The 10,969-nt window shown below is 44.3% G+C and overlaps 1 protein-coding gene across 1 annotated transcript; it reads right to left on the bottom strand.

The window, feature by feature from the left end:
- Window positions 1–5,654: 5,654 nt before the first annotated feature.
- Window positions 5,655–9,476, bottom strand: LOC125959311 (uncharacterized). The gene is made up of 5 exons (XM_049692131.1): window positions 9,414–9,476; window positions 9,207–9,334; window positions 6,478–9,025; window positions 6,302–6,405; window positions 5,655–6,213 (listed from the first exon to the last, which is right to left on the bottom strand). The coding sequence occupies exons 1-5, from the start codon at window positions 9,474–9,476 to the stop codon at window positions 5,655–5,657; spliced, it is 3,402 nt and encodes a 1,133-aa protein (XP_049548088.1).
- Between the last annotated feature and the right edge of the window lie 1,493 nt (window positions 9,477–10,969).

Here is a 10,969-nt window from a genome sequence, read left to right as displayed (position 1 = left end):
GGTTACATGAATTGTTACGAGAAATGAAGTGTTAAACTGTGTTTACCCTCGTAAGCAACTATAGTTTACATTACAGGCGCGGATTACAAGCCCTTCCCCATATTTATGTTACACGAGCAAAGAAGAAATCCCTGTTAAGCAGATTGGGTTGTGATAATTAGCCTTATTGGTACAATAGAAATTGTAAGGCAATAGGAAATTGTTGAAAATATGTTTGCTCTGTGGCTACGCAATACAATTCTAAACAGCTTGTTTACTACGCTTATCTGCTCCGTTTACACACAGATGTATGCTTTTAGAGCTCAAATCCATACGGCAATGGAAATGTATTAACGAATTCGCTGACACACCGATGGTGGAACTCTGTTTGGTGTGCTGCGTGTTAGATGGTCGGCTTTGTTTGCAACGCACTTATCTATAGCGCTTGGGAACAGGGCTAGCAACAATACGATGAACCCGAACAAAACATGATGATAAGCTATGGCCATGATAAGGTACAATTTTTGCTCTTTTCTTTTTCTCTCTCTCTCTCTCTCTCTCTCTCTCTCTCTCTCTCTCTCTCTCTCTTTTCCTTTCGCTGATTATGACGGAATTGTGGTTCGTGAGTGAGTTATAAATTCCTCAAAGTGTATGCTTTATTGAGAGTATAAAGATATAAAAAACCTGCAATTCAAGCGGGCACATAGAGGTGTTTTGGGGATATCGAAACAAACAAACAACAGATGCTAATGGGACAGGAGGGTGTAAACAAGAGAAACTTTCTATTTTTAGCAGAGTTTTTAGATAGCGACCCATTCCCATGGTATAGAAAAAAACCGTTTCTCCCGAAGAGTACCAAAGGCTCAATCTCTCCAGAACCAGCGGAGCACCAATACACCAATACAATCGCAATCGAGCCTTGTATAATTGGACCAGAGTCACATGCTGCTGGTATCCCAAGTGTTCATTTCAAAGCCTTAGTAAAGTCGGCCCCCCGGGTGTCCGATTGCGAGAACCGAATCATGAGAAGAGCAGACTACCTCAAGAGTATGCGACATTCGAATGTTTTTTTTTCTTTCCATGACCGTCGGCACGTCCCCCTCAGTTGAAGCGTCCGCGCGACCCTTCGACAATCGACGAACGTTAGAAGTCGTTCGAAAGGGTGGTACTGCGCAGTAACTTTTCCTTCACTTTTTGTTTACTCTAGAATCTTTCAGCCGTCCGTTTTCCACTGAATGCTCCAGGCAGATGTCGATACCACCACCCCGCGGACACCGTACGACGCCGTGACGCCGTCGTCTGACGACTCGTGCCTGTATTTGCTGCGTCAAAAGTCACCCCTATGTTAGTGCGCAACAGTTCAGTTGTTTCATCCCCCTTACTTACATTCGCGGTAATGGATGGTATGCGATACGATACGCAGTTGGAGATTTTTTCTGTCAATGCTGATGTAAAGTCGGCAAATTATGTATCGCGAAGTAGCATTAAATATTGCAACAATAGCTTGGTTAGCTATGGCAAAATGATCTTACTCTCGATATAAAGGAGCCACGCACTCTAGGAGCGACGGCGGATTGAAGGTCACTTTACGAGAATCGATCAAGTCGAAATCGAAATCGAAAAATATAAAGTTTTGCAACAAACGTTTTCTAGCAGACAGGAGAAAACACAATCCTTGAATGGTGAATTAATATGCTTCTTACCACAGTTTCCATCGCAGGTTCATAGAAAAAAAAACTTAGAAGAAGGGTGGAATACGAGACGGGCGCTTCAATTTACGATCATTAACGCACGATGCTCAATAGTACATCAATGCAGCATCGCAACAAGATTGCCTGATGCACTGATTTCATGGCAAAATTGCCCTAATGATCGATTCGACCATCAGTATCTCACCGACGATCATTGAAACCGTAACACCAACAAGCTACGATGTGGATCGCATCTCTGCAAAATGATCTGCTCCGTCTGGCTAGCAATTTTCCGTAAGAGAAAGCGTTCCAGCTGAATTGGGTCAACAAACACTACGACTACAGCAGTAAGAGGCATTTCATCTGTACGAATGAAAGAAGCGAAGGAAAATTGTGGCAGCGTAGTAAGTAGTAGCGTTTTTGGTCACTATAATTATTATGGTGAGTTATCTCCCCTTCCTCCTCAATTATCCACTGTCGATATTTTAGATTCAAGTGCTTTCAAACGATACGCCAAAATCAAAAATGACCCGCATGTTGGTCATACCTTACTGGTCCGACTCATATAGCGAACATATAGTGTTAAAACTTAAACTTAAAGTAATTTCGTGATTCATTATTTAAGATAAGTTTGGTATGTTTATTCATTTGGCTCCTTCTATCGGAGCATGTTGAACCCGTGGAAAACATGCATTGCTCAGGTTCAAAATTAGCAAGCAATTAAGAAACCGGATTTAATATTTCATAGCAATCTTTTTCTCATTTTGATAGCGAAGCCTCCTTATTAGTCACCGGTCGAGAGCATCGAGCAATCTCCTTTCTTCGAGTGTTACCAAATGTATCGAGCAACGATCGCAAACACAAACCGGTTTTTACAGCTAGTGTAGCTCAGTGTGGCTTTGTGTGGGGATGTGACTTACGACAGCAGCTTTCGACATCGTTCCAAATGGCAACGAGCAAAAAAGTCCCGCAAACGGTCCAGCGGAATGACCAACGCACAGGTATAGCAATCCATCGGGTGGCTGGCAACGGGTAGCTTTGGTTTGCTTAAGTCGAAAGGTTTCGTGGGTAGGGATAGACGGGCATGACGAATTTGCAAATCAGCTTCCTCTTCCTGGGTTGCTGACGACGGTATGTGCGTGTGTAAGCCTAGTCGAATACGATTGTTTGATCTTTACATACAGTGGTGTTCGAATTAATAAGAGCGGGCCTTTAAACGCGAAAAAATCGTGATTACGTGAGTTACATGATTTTTATATTCCAATTTTCGCTACAGTTGGAATCCCTCTTGAAATATCAGAACAATGAGCTATATTTTGTTCTGTAATGATGAATTATAATATAGAAAAAAATAATTTTCGATACGAGGGGTGTTCGAAATAATAAGAGCAAAACATAAATGTTACAAAAACATGCACAAAAATAAAGGAAAACGATTTATTCCTTCCATAATACTTATTGCAAACATCAGTACTTTGTAGTGCACCCCTTTTTTTTTATTGCAGCAGCACATCTACGTGGCATAGAGGCAACCAATGCTCGACATTTTGATTCGGGGATATTTTCCCAGATTTGGCGAACTGTGGTCCACAATTCTTGCGCATTTGATGGTTTGGCATCATAAACGGCTTTTTTAATGTCACACCATAAGTTTTCAATTGGATTGAGGTCGGGAGATTGTGCCGGCCAATCTAAGACATCAATATGTTTCTCGGTAAACCATGCTTTGGCGCGCCTGCTTGTGTGTTTTGGACCGTTTTCCTACTGGAAGATCCATTTAAGCGGCATATCTTCCTCGGCATATGAAAGAAGAACATTTTCCAACATGTTCACATATCCTCGCGAATCCATGATTACTGGGATACGAAATATTGGCCCAGTTTCATAGTAAGAAAAACAACCCCATATCATCAGTTTGCCACCACCATACTTAACGGTTTTTACCGTGTACTGCGGAAGTAATTCGTCCCCTGGGGGGCGGCGTACATGCTGTCGTTTACCACTGGAGCCAAACAGTTCGATTTTACATTCATCTGCCCACAAAATATTGCGCCATTTCTCGACCGGCCAATTAATGTGTGATTTTGCGAAATTCAACCTATTAAGAATGATCCGCGCTGTAAGCAGGGGAACTTTTCTGGGGCTCCGAGCCGGCAGTTTGACTTCTATCAACCTTTTACGAATGGTTGCAGTGCTCATTGACAGGTTCAAATCCTGTTTCAAAACACGTGAGGTCACAAAAGGATTGTTTTTCCTCACACGAACCATATGACGGTCGGTATGGGCGGTCGTTGCTCATTTTCTACCACGAGTTTCAGCCTGTGGTAGCCACCGGAGTGCGTTGGTAACCTTTGACGAAGAACACTGCATTATTTCCTGCACCTCGCGATACGTTTTTCCACTTTCAATCAACCGTTTGATGTGCTCTCGTTCCTCCGGCGCGGTATGCTTCGCTCTGCCCATCTTAATTGAAAACTACGGAAAATTCAATGGTCCTATTTATGAAAAAAATCTTTAAACATCATCTACATTTCAATTAGCAACAGAAATATACCGTTGGATGGCTTTTGTGCAACAGAGAGACTGATAAAGTATCTTTTCCGATTTGGGCTCTTATTATTTCGAACAACCAGATTTAGCACTGTTTATCAAACGACTGTCTTGATCGATAAACAAAGGCTGCACTGATAACCATTTGAGCCATTTCTCTTCGTTATTACTAGTACATTAATGAAAAAATCAGAATTGGCCATAAATCCTTTACAAATACTAGATATGAGCCGTACAAGTGAAATCAAAGTTTTGCTCTTATTAATTCGAACACCACTGTACGTTGAATCATTCAATGAACCAACAGAAACGACTGAAGAGCTGCCGCGATGAACCATCGACGACTTGGCAATGTAGCAAATTTGCTTTATCTTTGTCCTTCAAATGTATGTATGTAGTTCCGCTTGCCATTTTCATTCGATCGCGGTGTTGTGGGCTGAGTGGATTTGTGACTCATTAAGTTTCTTCATTACTAACTTTCAGCATTCAGATTATACAGTATTTGTTCACTTTAAAATTCCAATCATGTTTTAGTAATAAAATATTACTTAATATAACTCTTTTAGATGCAATCGATACCTGTCTTCGGCTAAAGAAGGACCCTTATTTGGCGGTTAAGATTGATGTCCGTAATTCTCCAAATTTCCAGTCTTTGGTATGAATGTCACTATCCCTATGCTTCATTCACTACGCATTGCTGCCACTTTTCAACTGGATGGCATTAAAAGACATTACATGATAGAAGGTCGTCGGTCATTCTTGCAAATGCGCGACCAATGGAAACGGCTAGAACGTTCAATGACAGATAATTTATGCCACGGAAAGCTTCTTTATTATCTTCAAATGTTAGGTTCCGATTCCTTCTTCAACTGTCTCGATAGGTTTCTTGACGTGTTCGTATAACCTAAACAGTATAAATTCGAGGAAGAAACTGTCGAGCAATAGCCGTAATGCAAGAGATCTCCTACAGCATACTTTCTCTTCTTTCATTCATTCAGAGGTCACAGAATTCGAGTTGTCGATATCCAACTGAAATTACAAGTAAAAATGAAGCGCGGATTAAAACCCCCTGCTAACTCATGAAAATTAATATCTGCAGCGTCTGTAGCAAGCAAAGCGGGAAACAGGCTAGTTACATTAACTTAACTTCTAGTTTGTAGTCTTCTGCAGCAGACCCGATGGCTTAGCAATAGAAGGTAAAATTTTGCTCCTTTCGAGCGAACGTAACGAGTAGTTAGCGCCATGCTTGATTTGCTTATTGATGATTGATTCCGTTTATTGTAGGGTGAAATATATGATTCATGGGTACTGACACGCCAAAGCACGCAACTCGTAGGCCACATCATCTTTACGACTGGATATTTATTAAGCTAAGATCACAATAAGGCAAAAGAAACGCGATTCCGTCGATTGTCTTTTTTCCGCATGCTGATCTCAAACCGTTAATACGTCCGATATGGTGGATACGTTATCGCCGATCATATTATGTTCGTCCTGGAAACGAGCGTAACGTACGTGCGGCGACTGGGTACGTGTTCGGCTCGGCATAGTGTGCAGCTCGTCGACCAGACGCAATGCTACTTTACGTCGCCGATAGATGATCGTAAACAAGACTACCAGCATGGAACTGATGGCAAGTGCTCCAAGGATGATGTAACCAATAGTAGCCACTTTCAAGGAGCTATTGTGTATGAACGCTGTTGGTGCATCGGATTCGCTACTAGCCTTCAGTGGACTCGGTTCATTTTCGGTGACATTTGTAGGCTGTTCGGTAATGATCGGAGGCGCAAATGTGACCATGTCGTTCTGAGTGCTTGTCGTGAAGACAGTAGATGTAGCTAACGAATGGTCTGCTGCTGTGCTCATAGAACGGCTAGTTGCCGTGACTTCCGTAGACATATCAATCGTTAATTCACTGCATGGTTCTGATGGTGGCTGCGTGGTTGAACTGATAAACGTTAGAGACTGACCAGCGTCTGTTTCATTCGTGATTCTAGTAATACAAATAGCAAAAAGAAAGAAAATGAGGATGGCATACGCGGTACAGAGCATCCGTAATGTCATAGCGTAATGTTGTGTACCTTAAGTACGCTAATCGGGAGCAATTGCAAAGAACCTCGTTCTTTTCTGTTTCCACGGTCGAACAGTCACGATCAGTCCACTCATTTCCGCTCCACAGTTGACACTGCAAACAGAGAAAAATGTTGTTAGAAATGATACACCATCATGCAAGAAACTCCAACCGATAAACTCATACCGTCACATTCGGCAGTCTACGGCCATCGAGCGACCACAGAAAGTAATCGCTATGCCAATTCACCAGTGTCCATATGCCGCCTTTTTCCACAGATAGTAAGAACACTTCGTAAAATCCCAGATCCAGCTCGTGTGGTTCCCGAGGAGTGAACAAATCACGTGCAATGTAAGCACGTCCGATGCAAAAGTATTCGTTTTCTGGAAATGCGTCACTATACCGAGATTTTCCTGACGTTAGAAGGACATTGTTTGGACCATGCACCAAATTCAGTTCGGCCGCTTGAAGAGTTCGGTAGCGGTTCACATCGAGCATAATCAACTGTCCAGCGTAGACGTACCGAGATTCAGCGTCACAATAACTCTTGGCAGCCTGGTGTACATAGCTTAGCAAACTAGCACGTGCTTCGCTACTGATGGACGCATTTTTAGATGCTGTTAAGCTTTCCAACAACGATAGTTTCATATCGACCTTAACTACGCTGGTTGATGCAAATGGTGGGGTCGACCGTTTTGATCGCAATGGATCGTTTTCATCAATACGCGGACCGGTAGCCGGTTCGAGAAGTTCCAGTAGCCTCAGGAAAAGCTCGTGGTTTGTGGATTCCTTCAGATCAAGAATAGGTTTAGATTGTGCCACAAAATCCTGCAGTGCGCTCTCCGAAAGATAACCAGTTTCCGCATAAACCTGCCCAATGTGCTCAAGTGAGGATCGGAAAACGTCTATAAATTGTTCGTAAGTTCCGTCGTAAGCGCTGGAATTCTGATTGCGCAAAGTGAGTAACAATTCAAATGACGTCTTCAAACCCTCCCTGAGATTCAATCTATTGAAGTAACCCTGTATCGAGGCAATTGTAAAGGCAATCGCCTTCTTCGATGGTTCTTTGGCCGGGGTAAGCTGAATATCTGGACCGGGGATGGTGGAGCAGGCATGTCGTGAATCACACACTATTACGTATGTGCTTACGATCGTGCTGCGCGTATACGGTAGTACCGTTTCTGCCGAAGTTATCTCGTAGTAAGTTCCAATATTGATTTTTACTCCATCAGCAACATACCAGAAGGAATAACGTAAGGGATAATCACTGCTTACGTCCTGTGCTATGCCCGTACTTAACTTGAATATCGTTTCAAGTGCCGTACCGTTGCTAGCCGGTTCTATTTCCAGTGGTAAACCACGTGGAGCACCATTTGTTTCCAGCACGAAAGTCCATCGACTTGTCACATTCCCTCGGACCTTGGATTTCGTTGGCGCACGAACATCGTCGATCGGTTCCGGACAGGTGGTTTCGAGTGCGAACTTATAGCGTACATCCGCTTCAAGACCGCTCCATTGGGTACCGTGTGCCGGGATGCTGAGAGCAAGATCTCTCTCAATCGTGTCGTTACCATAATCCACCAACTCGGAAAGGAAGTTTTCCTCGACATCACGAATGAAAAGCCCGCCAAGACCACCGATCAATGTGGGTGCGAAGTACGCGTATCCGTCCTCCTCAACAACCATCCAATGGCTGGCACAATTAGGCACAAGTCCTGCCAAGGTGACGAGCATATCGAAACGTTCGCCTCCTATCGCAGGATAGCTGCTATATTCCAATAGCTTAACCGACACGATTGCCTTCGGATTGACAGTCAGCAAGGTACTGTTGCTCTCAAGCGTCCCATTGGCAGCTAAAACGCGAACTTCATATTGCCCTTCCTGGTGAAACGTAACGATGGCTTCGTCGGTTGTCTCAAACACATTGCAATCGGAATTGATATTGGAACCTTCCCTACTACAGAACCATTCTGTGTCCGGTGTGCTCGCCATCCCAATCATGTGTGATTGAATATGAATCCGTTGATCGAATCCCACGATGGCTTCCGTTGGAAACAGTACTATTTCCTTTGACTTTTCCAACACCATCACCTTTATCCATGCTGTGGTGAGCGTTTCCTCACCATTCGCCGATGGGCATACGCGCACTCGAATGGTGTACACTCGATTTGGAGTGAAGCTTCCCTGTGGGATGCGAAGCATATTCGAACGTTCCATGGCGACTGGTATGAACTCTTCGTCTAGTCCTTCGACAAACCATCGGAACGAGTAATCATTTCTCTGGTGGCAGAACAGTATCCTCGCGACAACACTATACTCAACGTCAGCGTATGTAACTTCTGCTCCAAGCAACAGCAACGATAACTCTCCCCCATTCGACGAAGCTCGTTCATGGTGAAACGAAGCACCACGCTCAATGTCACGGTAAGTCATGGTAAAGTTCTGCTCTGCGCTTTCGGTGCCATCTTGTGCAAGGCCGACAACGCCAAAAGTGTATCTAACACCCGGCACTAGCTCATCCGTGGCTATCGTCAGTTGTCCCGTGTCGGCGATCATTTCGCGCTCCCTCCACACTCGTCGTTCCAGCAACCGTACAGAGCGCCACAGGAGCAGCGTATGGCGCTGGCTTACGAACCCATCTAGCACCTCAAAGTATGTAGTCAATCGATACTGCAATCGCTGGCCTGCATTCGTTTGAAAACTGCGCCACGATGGTCCCGCAGGGAACAAAACAGCATGAAAAGAAATCAGAAAAAGGTCATTAGAATGTAATCGTCATTCAATGCATTAATCATAAGGTTAGAGTATAAAAATCGATCATTTGAGCACTACTTTTCCGTTCCGTTAAGGGCATTCTGGGAGAGTTGGCCATTGGCGGTACCAGTAGCCTTGAACCAACAGAATTCCTTTCTTACCCGATAGTGAACCTCGACGGTTCCTTGCTGATAGCATTGTTGTTAGTCTGATCGTTAGATTCTTCGCTCGGTTTCGCCTCACGGTTACAAAGGAACTTGGGTGCAATGATACGAAACGATGGCTGATTCTAGAAGAAAAAAAAAGAACGAAGATCATAAAACTATTTCATTGAGCCGCTATGCAGCAGTGGTGTGGTGCTCACTTACCGCCGATGATTCACATACGAAGGCGAACAGGATATAACACAACAGGACCTGTGTGGGCGTCATCCTTGGACGACGAATGAATGCGGGTGATTCGTCCGGTCGGACATTCCCGCGGGTTCAACTACTCGTGCACTCACGTGCCACTAATTTATCGGTTCACAGAGGCACGTATCCACAAACACGCTAATCACGCAAATGATGGCGACTGCCGAGCGGACCTGTTGTTCGGTTTCCGGTTGCCCGTTGATCGATTCGAATGCTCGGCTCCAGTAGGACGAAGAGCGACACTTAAGTCTCGTGCCTTTTCTCAATGTACGGCACACTAGTAGCAGGAGCAGGACAATGGCCAAGCCTCGTGCCTTCCTGGCCGCGCTAGCCACCACTTTTACCGCCGTTTCGTATTCCTCTCTCCCTCACTCGTCGCGTCCCGTCTCGTCTTCCTTTCTCGGAGACGGGGCACGCACATGCAAATGAGATGAGCGCCGATTATTGTGAGTATATACCTTTCACAAGCTCGAAAGTATTCACAATGTAAGTGCTAACATACAAAAAGAACTTTATTATTAATTGTATCTTTTGTAATTTAAATTTTATACCACTTTTACTTACATTAAGCAATGTATTGCCCTTTGAAAGCACTATTCATAGCAGCGTCACGACGCATTTTCGTCCTGCAAGGAGGAAAGATGAGTTGCACTGATTTTCGAAACAAAGTGATCCTTGGTTTTCAGTCGATGGTGTTTATTTACGGTCTTCTTTGGTTCCCCTGTAGCTTCGCACATGTCCTGCAGTCTTCCTGCATCTTCTTTCGATTTCATGACAGACAGAGCGAGATGGGTTCGGATGGGTCCTTATCCTTTTTGGTGTAGGTGGCTCAACGATCACGAAGCAAGCGTGCAGGATGCATCCAACATCTTCACGAACACATTGCCATAACGACGAACCCGAACCCTGGGCTAAATCAGATGCATGCAAAAGGTTGCTGTTGCTACCTCCGCCACTTCGCAAACGATCATCTTCTCGAGCCGATTCGACCCAGATCTGTTTTCCTTTCGCCAGTGGCCCTAAGCATGAGCATGGGTGCTGGGCTTAAGAACAACCGTAACCAAGAACAAGCAGAGGAGCAGCGGAAGGAAGCAAGGTAGAAAAGAAAGAAACGGGGAAACCCAAATCCAAAAACACAAAAAACCATTACCAACACCACGATCGTCCGAAAATCATTGATGGTACAGCAAAGACCACTGGTTGATGTGTAGGCGATGAAGACATCCTTATATTGTTTGCGTTTCGTACCCGCAGAAACCTAAACCTGGACACCGCAGAAAGATCAACCACGAAGCATGAGGGAAGAGTCTTCAAGGAAGCAGTAGATTCGAAGGCGTTGATAAACAAATTCTCGTATCACCCCTTGGTTCGTTAGAATAACGAGGTAAAAATGCGACAAAGAACGGTTCCAAGATATCCGATAACATCTCAACAGTACAGCGAATTGTGAGGGTCCCTTGTTTCGCTCCTTGTTTCGCTGCGTTGGAAAACTGTTCGATGATCAGGAATAC

This window comes from Anopheles darlingi, chromosome 2, assembly GCF_943734745.1.
Source record: "Anopheles darlingi chromosome 2, idAnoDarlMG_H_01, whole genome shotgun sequence".
In the NCBI taxonomy this organism is placed as follows: domain Eukaryota; kingdom Metazoa; phylum Arthropoda; class Insecta; order Diptera; family Culicidae; genus Anopheles; species Anopheles darlingi.
Note: the sequence above shows the minus strand (reverse complement) of the source record. Positions and strands in the feature narration are given on the sequence as shown.

Bases quoted from the DNA above. Each gene is read 5' to 3' on its own strand.
- LOC125959311 (XM_049692131.1), bottom strand. From the start codon at position 9,476: ATGACGCCCACACAGGTCCTGTTGTGTTATATCCTGTTCGCCTTCGTA. The intron at 9,335-9,413 runs GTAAGTGAGCAC...TTTTTCTTCTAG, and splicing joins TCGTATGTGAATCATCGGCG to AATCAGCCATCGTTTCGTAT. The intron at 6,406-6,477 runs GTATGAGTTTAT...CTCTGTTTGCAG, and splicing joins GTAGACTGCCGAATGTGACG to TGTCAACTGTGGAGCGGAAA.